This window comes from Sinohyriopsis cumingii, chromosome 12, assembly GCF_028554795.1.
Source record: "Sinohyriopsis cumingii isolate HCF-2022 chromosome 12, ASM2855479v2, whole genome shotgun sequence".
Lineage (NCBI taxonomy): Eukaryota > Metazoa > Mollusca > Bivalvia > Unionida > Unionidae > Sinohyriopsis > Sinohyriopsis cumingii.
In genome coordinates, this window is record NC_142972.1 from 48817802 (window position 1) to 48842181 (window position 24380).

Sequence of the window (24380 nt, forward strand, 5' to 3'; positions counted from 1 at the left end):
AACTGAAGTTTTCTGAAATACTTTAGACAAATTCATATCCCTGACAAAGCCCACAATTTTCCTAAAAGTTCTTTCACAAGTCCAAATATAAAGAGTTTCAAATTAATTCCTGTGATGTTCTGAATAAATTCCAAAACCGATCATGCTGATGTATCAATAGCTTCAAATGTGCCAACAGTCCTAATGTATGACAATGATATAATCCAAAATGTCCTTGAATGTATTCGCGATAATTCCAAAGAAAATAATTTAGTCCACAAAATATTAACGAGCACTTTGTAATTCCAGTAAATAAATAAATCATCGCAAATATTAACTGAAACACAACTTCAATTGATTTCTCCAAGACTGATGTTAAGATATGGAATGAGTAATTTTTGAAGTAAACAATATTAACATAAAAAGCTATGACACAATAATAGAACCAGGATGAAGGTCAACATTCTTTCTGGAAAATTTTGTTGTCAACAAGGTCAGGAATTTCCAAGTCAAAAACTGATGTCCTAAACTGATATAGAAGTAAAGATGTTTGCCTCCATTAATAATGATCTGAATATCTGATCTATAATCATAGAGAAAAATTAGCTATGTATTATGTTGTTTAAAAAATAAGAACATACGTCAGGTAGGCCATTAACTCTATTACTCACCAGGGTCAATCACACAATATCAGATAACAATAACATAATGTAATTATGGGGAAAAATTCAAATAAACAATTCAAATTAACAAATAATACAGAATCATTAACATAATCATGGACTAAAGCCAATAAACCATATAAATTAACAAATGATACAGAATCATTAATGTAATCATGGAAAAAAAAGCCAATAATTAATACAAATTAATAGCGAATATAGAAGACAATAAGAGATTTCCTAGGAGACAAGAATAAAAGTAGTTTGTTTGTAAATCAAAGATAACTGCATACATTGATAGAAATTTCCCAAATGATTTGGAGGCTACCATTAATTTCTAAACAGACTTTCTCACAAACAAATACTAAACATTTTCTTTACACATTTTGCTTCTTCTTGCATTAAAAATTTGATAAAACATGGGCTTATTATACCAGAAGTGCTTTTGCCTTATTATCAAATTAATTTTTGTGAAAATGATTTACTGATCAACTTGTATTCAGTCCTTAGCAACATTTGGTCTGTTAAGTAATCATTAATAAACCTTTAGGTTACAACCAGATTTCCAGTTACAACCAGATTTCCATATAATCTAATCTGACTGTAGTTTATATTATTGATACTAAAGCATACATGTCATCAAAATGAGCCTGGAGATATGATTTGTAAAATGGATGATGCATAAATAAATAAAACAGTTCTTGTTTGTTTACAAAATTCAACACAATCTAATTCAATATATATCAATCTTGTACTCTTCAACATACTACCAAGGTAAAAAATAAAAAGAAATGGAGGGAACTAATTAATTGAACTTCATGATCAATATGTTCTTTGCATGAAGCAGAGTGGTTCAATTTCAGTAACTGAAAGTTTTTTCCTCTCTTTAAGAATTATTGATTCACTGAAGAAACTTGTTTGAGTGTGTGTGTGATTTTGATTTTTTAATGTAGCTTTAACAATTTTTCAGTCATATCGCTACAATGTGTGCAGTGTGGCAGTTTATAGTGATGTCTAGCACTAGGGCATCATGCCGCAGATATGTAGCATGATGTCCCACCCAGTTACATTATCCTGACACCAGGCCGACCTGTCCTAACACTAACCTCTTAATGCCACTGGAGCGGTCTCCAAAGTCAGATTCTGTCTCAAGAGTGGTGACAAGCTTACAAGATTATATCATCAATATAAATAAATCTAGCTCATGATCCAACTCATTCAACTTCTTCATAACATAAAACTCTTGAACATTAATTTGACTACCTAGATCTGATCAGAAATATAGGTGCTTGACTGTTGATGAACTCAGCCAATCAGATGCAAGGCATGAATCACTTTTGATCTTGTTCAAACAAGATCTTGATGACATAGGGCTATTTACTGAATGTAATCAAAATTCTAACAAAAATACAATTTCCTGACTAACTCAGATACACGATCATTTGACAAATATGCTTAGATCTTGCTCATAATAAAGATCATCCAGCCTATTTACAAATTCTAAAATATAACGAGGTCAGAAATACTGTCCCTCAAGGGGGCCCTGAGTGGCCGAGTGGTCTAAAGTGCACTCTATTACAGATCACTGCCACCCCACCTCTGTCTGTGTGGGTTTGAGTCTCAGATTTGGCCAATGTGGGTATGTGAGAAAGATTGCCAGTAGCTTCTTGTGGGTCGGTGGTTCTTCCTGGGGGTTTTCTGGGTTCTTCCTTCACCATTATTACAGGTCGCCATGCATAGCCTATCGTGTGCTGAAAAATGGCGTTAAACCCCACAACAACAACAACTGTCCCTCAAGTGGCAGGAAAAACACTCTGCCCATGATATGCAAGATCACCTTAATGTTATAATCACATCTTACTCAGAACAAAACACACATACAATATCTTGACCATATTAGCCTGTGATAAAAAATGATCAGAAATAGTCTATGAAGTCTTCACAGGCTCAGCCAATCAGATGCAAGGTCACCTGCTTAATATTTATGGATCGCACTCATTATCAAATCCTTCAATGACACTGGTCAACAGTGAAATCATTACTGACTTGAAAAGGCCCTAATCTGTAGTATTTTGGTGTGCCGAACACGAATATAACCGTGAAAAATTTGTATTGGCTCTCGTTTTGAAGATATTCATATACCTCATTTTCTATGTTTCACTGTGTAAATTTCTCCAGTAGGACTGCAGCAACATCCGGAATAATGATGTAACATTGCATAATACCATCATGCTCACATCATCCACAGTTGATTAGATCATTTTCTGATGCAATGCAATACTAATGCCATGCGGCTGCTGAAGTAAGTTGACGTCAGCAGTGTACTATACATGTGTAGGCCTATTATACTAATGCCAGGCGGCTGCTGAAGCTGACGTAAGCAGTGTACTATATAAAGCCCAATCAGATAGGTTCAGCATTTAAAATATTTTAGACGTTGTGCGAGACAGTTCAAGCTACTGTTACATAAAACTTATTATTTTATCCATTTACGTACAATAAAGAACAGTAATGCCTCGAAAGTGTGTTAATACCGCGGACAATTTTTGCTATATTTGTGGGGAAGTGACATTTGCCAACCAGAAGAAAAGTATCAATTCTCAAGTGAAGAAGGCATATCATCTTTACTTCGGATGCAAGGTTGGTGACCAAGACAAGCCTTGGGCTCCGCATATATGCTGTGCTACATGTACAACACAGCTTTCACAGTGGTTGAATTGCAAAAGGTCATCAATGCCGTTTGCAGTCCCAATGGTGTGGAGAGAGCCAAGCAACCACCTAAATGACTGTTACTTCTGCTTGGTTCCTCCTCTTTCCGGCGGGATAACGAAGCGAAAGAAGTCGAGAATAGTCTACCCAAACATTCCGTCTGCATTGAGACCAGTTCCACATGGTGAGGGACTTCCTATTCCAGAACCTCCAGCAGAATATTCTCTTGATTCATCTGACGAAGACAAAGGTGAGTCGACCTGTTCTTCTCCTGGTCCATCAGCATGCAGTGATCCAGATTTTCACTGTGGTGCATCATCAACCCCACACAGAATAACACAGGAAGAACTAAATGACCTGATTCGTGATTTGGACTTATCAAAGAACAAGGCAGAATTGCTAGGATCAAGACTCCAACAATGGAATCTTCTAGAAGAAGATGTCACAATTACTGCATATCGAAAGCGCCACCAGCAATTGGAGCCTTTCTTCAGAAAGGAAAGTAATCTGATATTCTGTTCCGATATTGAGGGCCTCATGAATGCTTTAAAAATCACTCATGACCCACAAGAATGGAGACTATTTGTGGACTCTTCGAAACTGAGTCTCAAGGCTGTGCTTTTGCACAATGGAAACATTCTTCCATCTATTCCAGTAGCGTATGCTGTCCACATGAAAGAGACATACGATAACTTAAGGCAGCTACTGAATTCCATTGAGTATAACAAGTACAGCTGGCACCTCTGTGGTGATTTGAAGGTAGTTGCCCTTTTAATGGGACTGCAGCAAGGATATACAAAATACATGTGTTTCTTATGCGAGTGGGATAGCCGAGCAAGGGAAATGCACTACATGAGGAAGGAATGGACTCACAGGCAGAATGTAGCCATTGGAGAGAAGAATATCCAACACCCAGCTCTGGTTGAGGCTCAGAAAATCTTGCTACCACCCCTTCACATCAAACTAGGTTTGATGAAGAACTTCGTGAAAGCCATTGACTGGACTTTGCCAGCATTCCGATACCTGCATGAAAAATTCCCTCGACTCAGCGAAGCAAAGATTAAAGAGGGAGTTTTTGTGGGTCCTCAGATTCGAGAGCTTTTCAAAGATGACTGGTTCAACAACTTGCTGGAAGGTGACGCGAAACAAGCATGGAATGCTTTTCGCCTAGTTTCTACAAACTTCCTCGGAAATGTTAGGGCAGAAAACTATAAGGAACTAGTAGAAGACATGTTGATGAAGTATAAGAAACTTGGCTGCAATATGTCTCTAAAGATTCACTTCCTTCATTCCCATTTGGATTTCTTTCCTAGCAACTGTGGTATTGTTAGTGATGAACACGGCGAACGTTTTCATCAAGATATCGCAACAATGGAACAAAGATACCAGGGAAAATGGTCCACTACAATGCTGGCTGACTACTGCTGGACACTCCTCAGAGATGCTCCCGAACAGCTGTACAAGAGACAGGCGAAGAAATCTAAGATGTAGTCAATGACTTGATTTTTTATAGGTAGGCTATTACAGTTGACCTTTTACTATTGGAATGCATTTCGTTATGTAAACATTAATTTCTTGCAGATTACAAAAAAACTAGAGCCAATTTTGCAATTTGACTGTCATATTCGTGTTCAGCACATAAAAATTTATAAGAATTGACTAATTTTATTTCAGTAACATGACTTTTGTAAAAATTTGTTGTCCAGTGATCTAAGCTCTTGTTTCAATGTCGATCAAAAAAGATCATACACTTGGCTTGCAGAGTGGTAACAGGCTCAGACAGTCTCAAGCAAGATTGCCTCATTAATATGCATGGATCTCACTCAATATCAAATTTGTCTGAGACCTTGATGGCACAAGCAACTGTCCAAGTCTGATCAAAATATAGAGTCTTCAAAACAAAGCCAGTCAAACAGATGCAAGATTACAGCCTAATTATACTTATAACTCATAATCAAATACATCCAAATCTTGATGATACAAGCTCTTATTTCAAGTATGAACAAAACAAATGATACCTGAGTGGTAAAAAGTTCAGCCAACCCGTGCAAGACATAGTTAGCGTGAATGTCACTCCTTAGCGAACTCCTATGCAATCTTGATATAATAAGCGCATATTCCAAATTTGATCAAAATTGGATCAACAATATGACCCCCAAATATGATAAAATATAAGCCAGTCATATACAGAATTACCTCATAAATATTAATCTACCCTGAGGTACAAAGGTACATATTTATATATAAATATACAAATAGAAAAACATACACATATAAGCAAACATGTACATATGAGCAAATTGCTATATACAACACTTTAAATCCCATGTTATTTTTATCACACACACACACACACACACACACACATGCATATATATATATATATATATATATATATATATATATATATATATATATATATATATATATATATATATATATATATATATATATATATATATATAGATATATAGATATTTTTTTTGTAACTCCTGGTACATGTTTATCTAATTTTCAATAAGGGCTGTAAAAAGTACAGAATATTGTTAGTTAAATGTTGCCTATGTTACTGGAGTATCTTAAAAGCTACTGCAGTTACATAGGTTCTATAAATAGATGCTTACATATGTATAAACAATTAATAATAATCTTAATTATAAGACTTGATGGCACCTATGGCTTAATTTCTCAGTGGCTGATGGGGTTTTGACATTTCTAGAATAATTCTGTAACTTCCCACTGGTTGAGGTGGGTCACATGATTAGGCCAAAGCGACACAAAATGAGTAGTGTTATTTGTCAAGTGGGGTCAACTGCAAAATACAGCAGCAGCTGACATTGTATTAAAGGATTAAAGGAGAAAACCGAACCATCAGAATCATTCCGATTTCTGAGTCATTTACATTTCTTGTGTTCCTGTTGTAAGTCTGCAGATGTGTTTTATGTTCTACTTAGATCTTATTCAAGAGGAAAAATATTTGTTTGGGTTCTTCAGTGGAAACAGAAAGTGCCCATTATTTGGACTATAATATTATTCTGGAACTGTTTTTTAATTTATTTGAAGGAATTCTGGACAACACCATCTTGACAATGTAATGGTTCTTGGAGGACCAGTCCATTTCTGGTTTTGAAATTTATAAGGAACTTTTCATTCATTTTGGACTTTCATAGACCTTTGTAGGGACTAGTTTGGATTCACTTTACAATATTTAAGTTTCTCTCACGTTTTCATTTCCAACTTTAATAATTAAATTGACTGTTAAATTTTACAAAACTTATTGGGTTTGCTTTTTTTTTCTGTTACTTAGTTTATGACCCTAGAGTCATAACAATATATATATATATATATATATATATATATATATATATATATATATATATATATATATATATATATATATATATATATATATATATATATATATATATATAATAATATATAATATACACACAATTGTAACAAAATAGATGGGTAGTATACTATGTGATGCCCCAACTGATGATTCATTAATACAAATTCAGTCATAAGTTCTTTCTTTCCTTCCATTTTTTTCTTTCTTTCTTTCTCTTCTGGACTACTGGAATACTGTTCAAGAGCAAAGTTTCCTTTCTCTCCTGGACTACTGGAATACTGTTCAAGAGCAAAGTTTCCAAGTATGGAAACTTAATTTCTTCCTTTCTAGGATTAGGAATTTAATACTCTTTGGTAGACTTAGGTCTCGTGTGTTTGATGGTGTTACCAGGATACCTGTGTTTGAATAATGACTGCAAACTGACGGGAGCACTGTTATTAAATATCTTTTGTACAGACAGTGACTTTTCCTACATTAATACCAAATTTATTTCATTTTGTGGTACCAACAACTATATATTTTAACCTGTGGTTTTGCCACTCATTAAAATATCAAGTTCTGGGTATGACATGCTGAAGTATTATCCAGTATTAATGTAGGGAAATATAATATCCAATGTGCATGTGTATGTTTGTATATACACATAGACACACAGACACACACACATAAACACACACACACACACACACACACAGAACTGGTAAAAGTTTCTTAAAATATGTTCCATGCTAAGAATCCCAAGTTATGATCTCAAAAAAGATACAAGCCAGAACTTCATTTTCCTTAACCATGACCTTGACCTCGTAGCAAGCATCACTGCCATGATATGTAACCCACTCTCATGTCACAATATACAACTGGGCAAAGTTTCATTAAATATCTTTTATGGTTCCAAATTTGTACTCTGCATGACAAGGATACTAGTGACAGAATTAAATTCCCCTGCATAACCTTGTGGCAGGCCGGGTACACAACACACCATACCTTGACAAGGTATTTCCTAAGACAAAGTTTCATGAAAATCTCTCCATCCATCACAAAAGTTATATCTCTGACAAGAAAATGTTAATAAATGGATACAGACATGATCATAACCTAATATGGCCAACATATAATTTGCTGATAATAAAGTGATACAAACCAAAATCTGATTTTTTCATCATCTATCAAAATCTGGTTTATACTACTAATTAACTGAAAATTTGAAGACTAAAATAATTATTTTGTAGAAATCAAACTCCATGTTCTACAAGTTGAAAATAATTTTATTTTATTTAACGAACAAATACAATCTCAAGACTACAATCAATATTGTATGGAACAATAATTTCATGGCCTGACATGGCCCACAGCTATAAAAAAATAATAGATATGATAATAAATTGCATTAGGTTTTTCTAATATTTGATCGTCTCAATGCAACTGTAGTCCATTATTCTGACAATGAAGAGTTTGTTTTTGCTAATTTAAATCTCTAACAAACAGAACTGTTGACAAGCTTGGTAATGATGTTTCCATCCAAGTCCAAAACTAAATAAACCTTTATGAAACAAAAATAAATAGCTATTACTTTAAAATTGGTCATATCACTACAAAAGGAGTGTCTTAAAATAATCTTTTAAACTACGTCTTCCTAACAAAAAAAATGCAAATTCTCATGCAGTAAAATGATAATATTCTTTTGAAACTTTAGGTTGTTTCTCTTTTCTACAAACGAATTTGAAAACCAATCATGTGGGATTCATCTAATTGAAAACAGTTTGATATTTTTTTGTTCCGCTGTTGCCCACTGCACTTTTTTTGTGTGTCCTTTGCTAATGTCTTGATGTTCGAAACACTGCATCTTGGCTATAAGACAATATGTCTGACCCATTAGTCAAGTTTTCATGTAAGAAATACTTATAATTCTTATATCAGACATTAAATCTACCTCTTGACCGGTGTTTATAGCTTATGTCAAGAAATATTATGGAATTTATGTGGGTATGAGTACCAACCCATGTCTGGTTTGTGTTTTTTTATTAGGGTTCATAACTGCTGACTGCATTATCTCTTAAAACACAATATGGTGAGAATGATCAAACATTAAATGAATTGGTGTATTTGACATGGCACAAACAAACTGCCATCATATATCTCAAGGAACTATTTCATGTTGGAAATCAAGGCAACACCAGATTAAGAACTCATTAAGAAAAGTTTTAAATATTTGTTGTCACTAATTTCAAACAGAATCCTAAAGGAAATTAGATAAAGAATAAATATGAATGCACATAATTATAATCTAATTCAACGGATGAAAAGTGGCACCTGTTTGACTTGACAGAGCATGTTGTAGAGACTGATGATTAAATTTAATTAATGTTGGTCAAGCCAAGACTCAAAATGTTATGTGGACAGAGATGAGCTGTGTGAATGATCTTGTCAAGGTCTGTCTTAGACCACTTAGCCACCCAGGGCCCCAGTGACCATAAAACCATTATGATGGATACAGGTAGAACTATCCATTTTTATTTATGACTAAAACAACACAATACATAACATCTCATCATTTGAGTCAGCTGAAGCAGTTAAGCTGGTAGAGCTTCCGACTTCTAATTCAAAGGTTTCTAGGCTCAATACACATCCAGTCAGCTACCTCAATGTGACCTTGGGAAAGATATTTAGCTCTCACATTTCCTTGTCAATAGTGTACCAGGCAACCTCATCATTTTGAACAATAAAGGCAGCAGTTAGATGTCTCAGGTTAATTAATAAATAATACATCTATCTGAATAAAGACTACTGTAGCCAAATGAAGATACTGCAGTCAGAATGTGAAACTGTCTTTGAAGAAAGAAAAGGTATTTGGTGTTTGATGGCATAGCAACATAAGTTGGTTATTTAGGGGCAACAGGAGTAAAGTTCCTAGCCCTGCAGGACACATCTTGGTAGCTGATCCAGACTGATTTCATGGTTAGATTGTAACCTTTCAGTCATGGGTTTGTATCCTGACCATTGAGCCAATTTGGCTCCCGACTCAAGCATGAGCTATTTTGGCTTCTGACTCTAGCATGAGCTAATTTGGTTCCTGACTCTAGCATAAGCCATTTGGTTCCCGACTCTAGCATGAGCCAATTTGGCTCCTGACTCTAGCATGAGCCAATCTGGCTCCTGACTCTAGCATGAGCCATTTTGGCTTCTGGCTCTTTTAGTTATCTAAAGGGCAAGAAAAGAACGAACCCTTAATTGTAAAATGTGATAGTTGGTAATATTATTGAGTAAAGTTGAGTAGACTATATATATGGATTTATTTATAAACTTGGCCTTGGTACACAGGTGGTCCTTACATGCAGGTGTACCTACCCTACTGTCTTTACATGGACAGAGGAACTTCCACATGAGAGGAGACTGCGACAAGTCCACTTCATTCAGTGGGATATAGATTTCTCCAATAGGGTCATCTCTGCTAAATCTGTCATAGTCTATCACTTGTAAATACAGTGTCTTCTCTAATAACTTGTTATGTGGCCAACCTGAAAAGAAACCAATATTTTGTTGTGAAAGCTATCTCAAACTGCCTAGTACCACTGTATGCCAGTCAAGTCAAATGCATCGCATGTAAGACACATTTTGTTCAGAATCACAAATCACACACACATCATGAATTTTCTCATGCATTCATTAACAATTGCCTGTCATGTATTATTAACCTAATGATTTTATAGTTTTCTAACTCTGGCAAATTTCTACATTTATGCACTGGATTCCGAAAAACAAATTGACCATGACGTGATATTTACTTGGAATCAAGTTTATCCCTCCCTCCAACCATCAACTGGAACTTTGCCCCAGGTTGACAAGGAAGTTGCTTCCCCTAGTGGACACCCATCTCACTATTAACACTTAAAGACTCATTACAGCTCTGCCTTTGCTCTCAGCTTAAACTGACTTTGTATTTTTGTAAAATATGCATGATGGTACTGCATACAGTCCATATAGGATTCCCATGACAAATGTTAAGCACTGATGAAAGTTAACATAAACTTCATGTCTTTCATATTCTTTAAATGACATTTTCTGTCACTACTAGAAAAGTCACCCACTGTCGGATGTAGGAAAATGATGAAAGTGATTTCTTCTTTGTGCCTTAAAAATGTATATGAGAAAGCACAAAGTACATTAACTTAATGCCTGTCCTGTAATATAGTAATAAATTTTCACAGCATAGGCTATGAAAGTACTGGGTACACTTACAAATAATAATGATGACAATAATGATGATAACATCATTGATGATGATGATGATAATTAATCATCATCATCATCATCATAGCAATATTTTTATATTATTTTTTTCCCTTGTATATGGAAAATTACTTGAGAAAATGAATAGTGATAAGTTTCTTCAAACTGGCTTCATATTATGCACAATTTACAGAAACAGTTTTTCCTTAACTTAACCTTACTATGGAGTTGATTTCCAAACAGAATCTTTATGTCTCAAAAGCATGCTTTTTTGGTCATTTCCAAAAGTTCTTATTGTAACAGCAATGACATGGATACAGTTAATGAATTTTAGTTTGAGCTTACTCGCACCAATATGTATTGTAAAGATTTTCTATATGAACTGTATGTATGTATGTATGTATGTATGTATGTATGTATGTATGTATGTATGTATGTACATGTATGCATGTATGTACATGTATGTATGTGTGTGTGTGTGTGTTTATGTATGTATGTATGTTACTATATATGTATGCATGTATAAGGTTTGTCATCTGAATTCGACTCAAACAGGACAATCAATACATTTTTACGTCAATAAAGCAGTAATTTACAATGTAAAATGAATCTGCTGGTACAATCAATGAAATGTTAGTAAAATATATGGAATGAAATGAACATACAAATTATAATGACTATTTTCCCTTTTAAATTCAGTACATCTAGCTTAAAAATTTTATACTGAAAGCAGGTGATCAAAGTCGAGAAAAGAACATTTTGATCTCACCTAATTATTCTCATGAAAACTTTTGCTTTTCATGGCAAGATATAAAAATCTTTGGGTCTGGTTAATGTGAAATGACCATTTTAACTGAAAACACAACGTCTGATAACAAACAAGAGGCCCAAGTGTATCAAAGATCACCCACTTTGGCAACATTTTATGCAGCTAAACAAAGTAGCAGCTGGCTACAAAGTCCAAGACAGCAAGATGCTTTCTGTAGAAATTTCTCCACTCTCCCAATCTTCTTGTCACAAAATTAAGGTTCTATCAGACATAATCAGAAAACACACAAGAGACTTAAATTGGAAAAAATTTCACTGTGCAATAATTAACTTCTAACAATTTTAGGCTGAATCCAATTTTAAATATTCTGGAAAGTGCCTCAGCTTTTGCTCATTATTGTCTGAACATGTTCTGAATAAATGCATAAAGAACTCAATTTATGCTGAAGAATTTCTGAATGTCTGATGGAACACTGCAGAACATTTTCTCAACAGTCAATGAATACATGTATTTGCTGACCTTATCTGAACTTTTGATGAAATTGGACATTTGCTCATTAACTGTTACTGATCTAATGTTTGACTCTTGGTGGAAAAATGTCTGAAATGTTGATGAAAAGTTTCTGAATATTTTGGATGAAAACTCATTATCTGCTAAGGTGCGGAAAATACATTTAGCTGAAAAACTGTTGCAAAAATGCTAGTTTAAAAAAGCATTTAAAAACCATCAACTTCAGGTGTTCAGCAAAAAGTCAGAGACATGTTCAGTGAAAATTATAAAGTTTATTCAGCAAATTTTCATTGACTTTTTTTCAAGGGGAAATTTCACTGATGAATTAATTAGTTTATACAAGTCGAAAGAAAGCAAGATACTTCAGTCTTGCAGATTGCTATTGTATACATATGACCACAAATTGCTATTGTATACATATCACATCAGATTGCTACTGTATACATGTGACAGCAAATTGCTATTGTATACATGTGACAGCAGATTGCTATTGTATACATGACAGCAGATTGCTACTGTATACATGTGACAGCAGAAAGAAGGCAGGATAGGACAAATTGGTAGATATGCAAAACTTGGTCGAGACTTTTGAGTTCGAAAGAGGGAGGATTTTCAATGAGAATGGCAAACTTTTCACTGTGGCACATGTATTTGACTCTCTTATCCCAATGAGAACTTGAGTATGATTTCTGGGTCAGGGGACAGCATTTTATGTTTTAACATGCTGCAGTACATGTAATATAATTCTTGCCAACATGGCAGATTTTAAATCATCAGCTTTACGTGAAATGGAGAATGAATAATCATGTCCTTGAAAATTGAATCCACCCAGTGAAATTCATGTTTCCATCCATCACTGAATTTCATGTGATCTTTCAGTTGCTTTGATTTTGTCATTTTAGCATTGGGAGACATTTTGTTCTTGGATATCTTAACAAACTTTAAAATGTAAAACCATTGAATCAACGTCATTTGATACTGGCTGAGTTCTTCATACCTGACATAACATCATGTGTCATGCTAAAAACTTTATTTTTTTTATTCCCAAACTTCATATCACTATTGTGTTTTGAAGAACATGATATTTCAGTAATCATAAAGAAAAGCAACACAAAATAACCTCACCAACTTAATATATGCCATAACATGTAGCATGAATAAATGGTAAACAGTCCTGCTTAGAGCTGAAGAAAACGATGCTGTGGGAAGTTTATACAGTTGTTTGTCAATGAGGCAATTAAAAGGCAAAGTGGTCATGTATAAACAAGCACCATTTCACATAATACTTAACTGGCTGACTATAATTATTGTGATGTGTCTGATGTAGGGGAACCAATTAGGTTAACTTAGCACAGGTAAAATTCACAAAGTGGCACTCGACAGTTTTTAAGTTATAGGTAAATCAAAGAGATGTGTGTTGATCAGGTTATTACACATCACTACCTTGAATGAGAATTTTCTTACACATCACTACCTTAAACAAGAATGTTATTTTACATAACTACCTTAAATGAGAATGTTATTACATATCACTACCTTAAACGAGAATGATATTACACATCACTACCTTGAATGAGAATGTCATTATACATCACTACCTTGAATGAGAATGTTATTACACATCACTACCTGGAATGAGAATGTTATTACACATCACTACCTTGAATGAGAATGTTATTACACATCACTACCTGGAATGAGAATGTTATTACACATCACTACCTGGAATGAGAATGTTACTACACATCACTACCTGGAATGAGAATGTTACTACACATCACTACCTGGAATGAGAATGTTATTACACATCACTACCTTGAATGAGAATGTTATTACACATCACTACCTTGAATGAGAATGTTATTACACATCACTACCTTGAATGAGAATGTTACTACACATCACTACCTGGAATGAGAATGTTATTACACATCACTACCTGGAATGAGAATGTTATTACACATCACTACCTGGAATGAGAATGTTACTACACATCACTACCTGGAATGAGAATGTTACTACACATCACTACCTGGAATGAGAATGTTATTACACATCACTACCTGGAATGAGAATGTTACTACACATCACTACCTGGAATGAGAATGTTACTGCACATCACTACCTGGAATGAGAATGTTACTACACATCACTACCTAGAATGAGAATGTTATTACACATCACTACCTGGAATGAGAATGTTACTACACATCACTACCTGGAATGAGAATGTTACTACACATCACTACCTGGAATGAGAATGTTATTACACATCACTACCTGGAATGAGAATGTTACTACACATCACTACCTGGAATGAGAATGTTTAAGCCATCATTATTAAAGATTCTTGGTATATTTGTGAGCAACAGCAATGTTTCTTTAAAGTCGGATTTTACTCCCTCTATAAAATGCAGTACAGCATGACTATTTCAGTCATCAGAATAGTGTTTAAGTGTGATTCATTTAGGATGGAAAAATGTCTAAATGCATTTTGTGTGACTCAGCATTAGCTACCTGCAAAGACCAGAAGAACTTATTTTCAGAACTACTGGTTAACAGAGCTATACTTTATGAACCACAGCAGCAATGGGGAGCATCTAGTTCTTTGCAAAATACTGCAAACAATATACTGTCATAAGTCATTCAGGAGTGTATAATGTCCATTGAAATAGCAGCACCACCCATACGTAACATAATGAACATTCAGATTTGTATTATCTTGTTAAAGTACTAACTATTGATCAAACCATTCTTTTCAGGATGATTTCAGCCAAGAAATAAATTGACTGAAAGACAATAATAAGCATTCGCTTGAGTTTACATGGTTAATTTGAAGTGATAACTTGATAACACTCATACTGAATAGAGGCAATTATTACTGCTGTGTTACCATTAGGACCCCCATTAAACTTGAAAATATTATCACCCCACTAATATTCAGTGAAATGGTGAGTCACTAATGTGATGCAGATTCATTTTTTTATATACACAATCATATCTCCTGGTCAAATTTTACTAGATATAATTCTGTCAATGGTAATATTATGGTCGTCAAAAACAACTTTGTTCTGACCAGAAATTGCTGAGAATTCAGCAGGGAAGTTTGAACGACAGTTCCATCCAAGCTCTAATGAGTGCAAAGATGAACACTAATGATGCTTGTATTACCTTTAAACTCCCTAATGAACTACTGAAAGCAGCAAAGACTATATCAAATTAAGAATATATATATATATATATATATATATATATATATATATATATATATATATATATATATATATATATATATATATATATATATATATATATATCCAATGGATTTTGAAGACAGAACTTGTGTGTATGTTCTTTAATAATGTCATTGTTGTTGTGATCATGTGAGTGTTTGTTATGGTGACAATGTTTTACAATGCTAAGTTTACCATTTTTAAAAAATTTCTTTGTGTGTGCATATGTGTGTGTGTGTGATTTGGATTTTTAATGTAGCTTTAAAAAAAATTCAGTCATATCACTATGATGTCTGCAGTGTGGCAGTTTATAGTGATGTCTAGCACTGGGGCGTCATGCCACAGACATGTAGGATTATGTCCCACCTAGTCGCATTATCCTGACACCAGGCCGACCAGTCCTAACACTAACCTGTTAATGTTGAGCACCAAGCGAGGCAGCTGCTAGTACCATTTTTATAAGTCTTTAGTATGACTTGGCTGGGGTTCAAACCAGCAATCTCCTGCATCCAGTGGCAGATGCTCTAACCACTTGGGCCACTGGAGCAGTCTTTAAATTTGTAATTGTATTAAATGCTTTTAAAAAAAACATAAGTTATTTTTCTTCAAGTCATATTTGAATTTCCCATCATTTTCTATAGGTTTATATGAAAAGAAGGCTTATTCTCAATTGGACAAGATTGCTTTTTGTGGGTCACATGCACTTACATCCCTTGGGACCTCAAAACGCTTTTCAGGTCTCAAAAATACCCCCCCCCCCTTCCAGGAATATGGCAGGCATGGCTGTTATGTAATCAGTTCATAAAATCTAATCTCTTTAACCCTTTTGGAATTATTTTCGACTACACACAGTATAATTCATCTAGAGGAGTTAGCTGTTTTATGCTTCTTGAAATTAGCCACTAAATCATCTTGCACTGCCTAAGCCATTTGAAACTTTATGATTACACACAGTATGGCCATTAATATACTTCACAGGAAATTTAAAAAAATTATAAAAAATGGAGAAAAATAAAATAATAATTTGTGTACACAGGAGATCACAGTAAGCGATGGGGGACACCCCTTATCTCAGGAGGAAAACCCTCCCATCCAGGAGGTTCACATGTATGTATTGTGTCCTCTTTTCTGATTCAGGTTAACAAACACAGCCATAACATAGCTATCAAAGGAAAATCGAACATAAGATTTGGCTGCATCATATTCAAATGTAAAAATAAAACAATGGTTTCTGTCACTGGTGTAAAGTAAGTCTGAATTAAAAACCCAACATTTTATGCAAGGTCTTGCAATTACAGCCAATAAAAGTCATCTGGAAATGTATGGAGATTACAGAATTAAATGTTATAGAAGATAGCTGCAGAATAAGAGTCATTCTTGCATTTCAATAGTGACTTAATCAAACAATTCATTGAATATTCCACATTAATTTTAGCCTGTGTATACCAAAGTGCAATTATGGTAATTCAATTATGGCATCATGAATTCACAGAAAAGTACAATTATGGTAATTTGATTATGGCATCATGAATTCACAAAAAAGGATGGCTATAAGGGAATTGTAATTTTAAAGAATCCAAAGTTAACCTGACAGTCAGAGACCTAGATAAATTAAATGCAGGCAACTGATGTTTAGAAGTGAATATTTATGCTGGCTCTTTACTGAGCTGTAAATTTAGGGTGGAAGTCACACCAATCCATTTGAAAAAGAAGTCACTGTATTCTAACTACATAAGGGATTTAATGAGGAAAGCAATGCATCATGGTTTCCAGTTGATTTTTTTATATTTCGGTGTCAGATTTTAAAAACTCAGTATGAATCCCACAATCATATCTATCATGAATTAAGAAAAACAGTTCTATGAACGTAATTATTTTTTTCTGTCAATGTTCATGACCTGACATACTAAATATGGAGAGAGAGTTGTATAAGAAGGAACTGCGTTATACATGGCTCACAAAATTTATAAAGTGCTACTTATTCTGCTGAAATTACCGTAATGTAATTTTTGAAATCATTAAATGTTTTGTACACCATTACATCCTTAAGTGTACTTAGCTGTTCTGCTCATGGTTTTGTACAAAGAACTTTTGTTTTACATAATTACTATCTGAAAGTAAATTAAATACATAAAGTGGAATATACCTGCTATCTTCAACTGAAATATCTTTAACTGCAAAGAAGTGCATGTACAAAAAATTCAGATATAACCATATTTTCTTTTTACCATTTCTGTTTATTTTTGGATAGATTCTTAGCCCTGAAAGAACAGACTGTATGTATTTGCTTATCAGATATACTAATTTTGATCATCATTTACTAATTAGAGATATCAGTTTACTAATTTGTGTTCTTGATTTTACTAAACTGAGATCTTGATTGACTAAACTGGGATCTTGATTGACTAAACCAAGATATTGATGGACTAAACTGAGATCTTGACTGACTAAACTGAGATCTTGATTGACTAAACTGGGATCTTGATTGACAAAACTGAGATCTTGATTTTACTAAACTGAGATCTTGATAGACCAAACTGGGATCTTGACTGACTAAACAGAGATCTTGATTGACTAAACTGAGATCTTGATTGACTAAACTGAGATCTTGATTGACTAAACAGAGATCTTGATTGACTAAACTGAGATCTTGACTGACTAAACTGGGATCTTGATGGACTAAACTGAGATCTTGTTTCTTCTAAACTGAGATCTTGATTGACTAAACTGGGATCATGGTGGACTAAACTGAGATCTTGATTGACTAAACTGAGATATTGATTTTACTAAACTGAGATCTTGATTGACTAAACTGGAATCTTGACTGACTAAACCGAGATCTTGATTGGCTAAACTGGAATCTTGACTGACTAAACTGGGATCTTGATTGACTAAACTGGGATCTTGATTTTACTAAACCAAGATCTTGACTGACTAAACTGGGATCTTGATTTTACTAAACCGAGATCCTGATTGACTAAACTGGGACCTTAACTGACTAAATTGAGGTCTTGATTGACTAAACTGGGATCTTGATTGACTAAACCGAGATCTAGATTGAATAAACTGAGATCTTGATTGACTAAACTGAGATCTTAGACTGACTAAACTGAGATCTTGGTTAGATATGAATGAAGCTCTTATATTAGTAGACTTGTTAAAGCTCCTTGATTAGTAAAGAGAGATCTAAATTGAATTAGCAAAGTGAGATCTTGGATTAGTAAAACCGAGATCTTGATTTTAAAAAAGTCTGTGTCCTTTCAGAGGTTTGTATGTTTGGTAATCTGAACTTGGGACAGTTTTAGAGATTTGAAAAACAAAACTATTTAATATTTCTTAACAGAAAATACAAAAGTGGTCATGCAGCTATATACTGAAGAAGAATATTTACATATGCAAGAATGCATGACTGTATGTATGTATATGTATGTATGTATGTATGTATGTATGTATGTATGTATGTATGTATGTATGTATGTTCAATAACCGAATGTAAATATTTTCATGCTGAATTACACTTTAAATATTTTGGAGGGAGCCTGAATTTGTTTTTGTTATTTTCTTGACATAAGGTAAGTTCTGAAATGGTAAAGAAAGAGAATTTGCATTAAAAATGTTTGGAAAATAAACACTTCCCAAAAAAAAACGAAGCATGTAGTAAGAATTTTAGTACAGCATGATAAAAGTAGAATGGTAACAGTTTTAAAACTCTCTAAAAGATTATTAAAAAGAAAGATACAGTTAAAATAGACATATACAATTCTTAAAAATACTGTGTCAAACTTTGTTACGCAAATATCCTTAAAAAGTAATAGATTTTCTCTGGTGGTGCATCATAAAGTATCAGACAAATGGGTTCTCATGTGAGAACAGGAAACTTTGGAAAGGCTTCTAAATGAGATTGATGCTGTGACAGATTCTTATATTCTCAGGTGATATAGTGGGGTGTTGCAGATATGGAGGTGAGTGACTTGTAAGTGTTACCTATGCAAAACAGGATTTTCTTTAATTTTATTTTAATCTTTTTGCTTCACTCTGCATTCAGCATTTTTCTTTAAATTTACTGTTAAGAGTGCCTGTAGCCTAGTTTAGTTATAGTTTAATTAGTTGCTAGGTTTAGCTCCCAGTCCAGTTTTCGTCTTCGTTTTCATTTATGTGGTCTTATTTTGTCTAATTCTGTTAAGTATTATTTCTGATAAAGCAGACCGAGTTCTCTATTTTTACTAACGACAGCTATATTGATTGTGGATCATCATCATATGTACGAATCTGACAGGCTTTCATGATAGGATGCTTTCTGACAAATCTGGTTAAATACGTTTTTTTTTTTTAAATGAACATTTGTTATCAGTTTTTACACATTCCCCTATATAACCATCTGACTGTTGGTTGCTCTTGTACCTTAAATGTTATATACATGTATATTGGCTTTAACTTACGCAAATACAAACTCACCTCTACCCAGTTATCAAGGTGTTACTAAATTGCTTGTTTTCTTGAAATCAGCCTGTTACTTTGCAAACGAAACCCACACAAACATGTACAAGAGCTTTGAGAACAAACAAAAAAATCCAACATCAAATGTTAAAAATAAAAATAGGTCCACTTTTTGTCAAAATCATCAGTTCTTTTATTCACTCTGGTGACATATTTTGTCCAGCCTTTTATAATAAATAATAAAAAAAACTTTTCTTTAAATTTTAAAATATGAGTTATACTTTTGGATTAATTCCAAAAATAATATCCAAAAATGTCCAGTAACTGAACAGTCACAGAATAAATGCTCAATATTTTATATTAATGACTTACAAAATGTACTTTGATTGATTGATTGATTGGAAGTAAATCCAATCAATCAATCAATCAATGTACATTTTGTAAGTCATTAATATAAAATATGGAGCATTTATTCTGTGACTGTACATGTAATGCTATCACATAGCTCAATTACTTTCAAACCTGGTTTGGGACAGTATGGCATATACTCATTTATAAGTCTAGCCCATCTGCAAACAACATAGATCCTGATCTGCCATATCATAATGCACCTGCAGATTATGGTCTATGTTGTTTGTTCTACTGATACTCCTAACAAACTGCAAAGACCAAGACCTGTTGGTGCATTATGTAACGGCAGATCTGGATATGTGTGGTTTGCAGCTGGACTCTTCTTACAAGCGAGCATATCTGGTATTTGCATGAAGAAATCTAAAATTAAATGTAATCAGCCTGGTACCTTTTCTACGCTGTTTAGACGGAACAAAAAACTGGCCCATTTATCTTCTCCAAATTGCACAATAAAACTTTTCCCGACCAACTGTTAAATTTACCATTTGTCTTTTACATCTTAGTTCTTATGAGATTTTTATTTTACAAATTAATGAAATGTTTTATTTAACCTATTAAGATCAAATTTTGTCAAGGTTTGTTTGCTGGATTTAATAACACTTGTAGCACATTATTGGCTACATCATGGTGAGGAAATGGGAGTAGAGTGCCTTGCCAAAGAACACTTGAAGTTAGGCAGCTGACCCAGGCTGGAAGTTTTGCTGACAACTACATGAAAACTATTTCCATTCTCCCCCCACCTCCTTAAAGTTATGGATTTTCCTTTTCCACATTGTTGATGTCTTTGAGATAAGAGCAAAATACTGTATGAAACTGTTTTTTGTATTTGTTTTTGTTTTGAATAAAATTAAGATATTATTGAAGAGATGCTGAACATTTATTTGTTCTCCTTCTTGTGTATGATTTATGATTCTTTAATAATAACTCAATCCGAATACCTTGAGAATGGTATTCATGGACAGATGATATTTGTGCAGGATCAAACAAATGCAATGTCCTGTCTTAGCTGTCTAAAAGATACCCCCCCCCATTATACAAAAGCCATATGAGTGCAAGTGAATCATATTTAATCCCTTTTATCAACAAAATGCATTAAAAGTGTCTATGTTAACCTGCTCATTTATACTTCTTCAATAAAATGGAACAAGAGTCCTTCAAAAGGACCGACCATCTACTGTCCAATGAAAATTCAAGCAAATCAAGATCAGACAATTTCTTTCTTTTTTTCATTGCTCAGTATTAAAATCATCTCTGATATTCTTGAGTGATTAGATTTTCAAATTAGCTGCTGCTATAGTGGAAATATAATGGATGTATGATTGGCACCATTTTCATCATTAGAAGACTTTTAGTTTGTGGTTTTGAGTATTTAACACCGTTTTCAGGACATGATAAACTATAAATGGTGGGTGCATGGAAGAACCTGGGAAAACCCAAAGAAGAACCATTTTCAAGATAGCCTTTTCAGCAACATTTTCATTTATGACTAACTTAGACATCATTAGATGACTCCAGGTGAAAACTCTTGAAAATATGATCATCAATTCAAAAGGAGTAACAATAACAAGATTTTCATGATGGCCATTTTAGCAGCCATATTTGACATGATTGGCACCATTTGCATTTTTGACCAAACAGACATGAATGTTTTGAGAAAACCCTATGTTGCTGCAACCATCAGTTTAAATTAAAAACGTAGTGATAAAAAGATTTTCATGCTTGTGAAAACCTCATGTCCATATGACTTTCTGTTCAGACAGTAGTGATAACAAGATTTTGGATGTCTAAGCAGTACTATTTTCATTTAGACATAAAAAGAAGTCTTCCTGTTAAAACTCCATGTTGATATGGATTTCCAATCAGGTGGAATTGAAATAACAAGATTCTCAATTTTGCTGCTGTGGTGTCCATACTGGATATCAGATTGACACCATGTTTATTTAGTTCCACCCAGACACCATAAAATGTCCAGCAGTGAAAACCCCATGTGGTATGTCCAACTATTCAGGAAGGGTTATTAAGTTTGTAAAGATGGTCACTGTAAATGGCCATATTTGAAGTCTGAATGTCACATACTAATTTAGGACCAATTAGATATAAGTCTTCTGGACCAGGTTAAAACTCCAAGTTGATATAACTTTCTGTTCAAGAGGAGTATTTATGGCCACTGTGGAGGTCATATTGGCACCATTTTCATTTAGGACCGGCTAGAAATCATATGAAGTTTTAAAGTGAAAACCCTATCCTGATCATCCATTCAGCAGGAGCAATAAAAAGATTTTCAAGACAACTGCTACTTCAGCCCATTTTGTATTAAGTGGTGGAAGATATGGTGTGAAGACAAAGAAACACAAATGAATTTTGGATTCTTTCAGAGCAATTTTTCCAATCCGGGATAGATTTCTTATGCTCCAAATGGCAAACAGTTTTGTTACTCCTTTCAACTTCTCTGAATAATTATGCTCTACCATATCCATAAAGTTCAATAAGTAGTCGATCACCAGCAATCTAAATTTGGATTTTGATCAGTTAATATTAGTTTCTGGACATACTGTTTCATTTGGATTTTTTTATTTTCTCTCCCAATAGCTTTTGATTTGAAATATTACAGGTCAGACTTGATAACAGAAAAAATTCATGACACATACCAGTGTTGCATGCTTGCCTTGAAGGAAAACAGAATTATTTAATAATCAGGTTTAAATATCTGGATATTAACAGATTTTTCTGGTTGCCCAGTAATTTATTGCAGCAATGCCCCAAATATTGCTGTAATCGACATTTTTCACCATTTTATTCCAAATTGCAGACAATAATTGTAAATCAATGTCAGTCCTGCTAATGGAAAAGTGTCTAACAAGTTTACACACTTATTTAATCTATTTAAGATCAACGAATAGAAGATTATTATTCAAACAACTTCTTTATTTGACTGTATCTTATTGTTCTTCAGTTTTTTAGCGCTTGACCCCCCCCCCCATGGACATGAAACATACCTATAGTTTATATTTATCAAAATGTACATCATTACGGTTTATGTTATTCCAAGTGTATATCATACTGTTTATGTTATTCTACATCATTATGGTTTATGTTATTCCAAGTGTACATCATTATGGTTTATGTTATTCAAAGTACAAATCATTATGCTTTATGTTATTCCAAGTTTATATCATTATGGTTTATGTTACTGCAAGTGAACATCATTGTGGTTAATGTTATTCCAAGTGTACACCATCATGGTTTATGTTATTCCAAGTTTACATCATTATGGTTAATGTTATTCCAAGTGCATATCATTATCGTTTATGTTATTCCATGTGTACATCATTATGGTTCATGTTATTCCATGGTACTTCATTATGGTTTATGTTATTCCATGGTACATCATTATGGTTTACGTTATTTCAAGAGTACATCATTATGGTTTATCTTATTCCCACTTTATATCATTAGAGATTATGTTATTCCAAGTTTACATCATTATGGTTTATGTAATTTCAAGTGTACATCATTATGGTTTATGTAATTCCAAGTGTACATCATTGTGGGTTATGTTATTCCATGTGTACATCATTATGGTTTATGTTATTTCATGTGTACATCATTATGGTTTATGTTATTCCAAGTGTACATCATTATGATTTATGTTTTTCCATGTGTACATCATTTTGGTTTATGTTATTTAAAGTTTACATCATTATAGTTTATATTATTCCATGTCTATATCATTATGGTTAATGTTATTCCAAGTTTATATCATTACAGTTTATGTTATTTCAAGTTTACATCATTATGGTGTATGTTATTTCAAGTGAACATCTTTATGGCATATATTATTTTAAGTGTACATTATTATGGTTTATGTTATTCCATGTATATATCATTATTGGTTATGTTATTCTAAGTTTATATCAATATGGTTTATGTTATTCCAAATGTACACTATTGTGGTTTATGTTATTTCTAGTTTACATCATTATGGTTTATGTTTTTCCAAGTGTATATTATTGTGGTTTATATTATTCCAAATGTACATCATTGTGGTTTATGTTATTCCAATTGTTCATCATTATGGTTTGTTATTCCAA

At 33.5% G+C, this 24380-nt stretch overlaps 1 protein-coding gene across 3 annotated transcripts in view; it reads right to left on the reverse strand.

Moving 5' to 3' along the window:
- The window catches only part of LOC149786411 (synaptotagmin-7-like), a 555714-nt gene that overhangs the window by 27375 nt on the left and 503959 nt on the right, over positions 1–24380 (reverse strand). For all 3 annotated transcript variants that reach the window (XM_089976842.1, XM_089976843.1, XM_089976841.1), the window contains exon 5: positions 10048–10217. In XM_089976842.1, coding sequence (XP_089832968.1) covers positions 10048–10217 — 170 coding nt within the window. The remainder of the gene's footprint in view (positions 1–10047; positions 10218–24380) is intronic.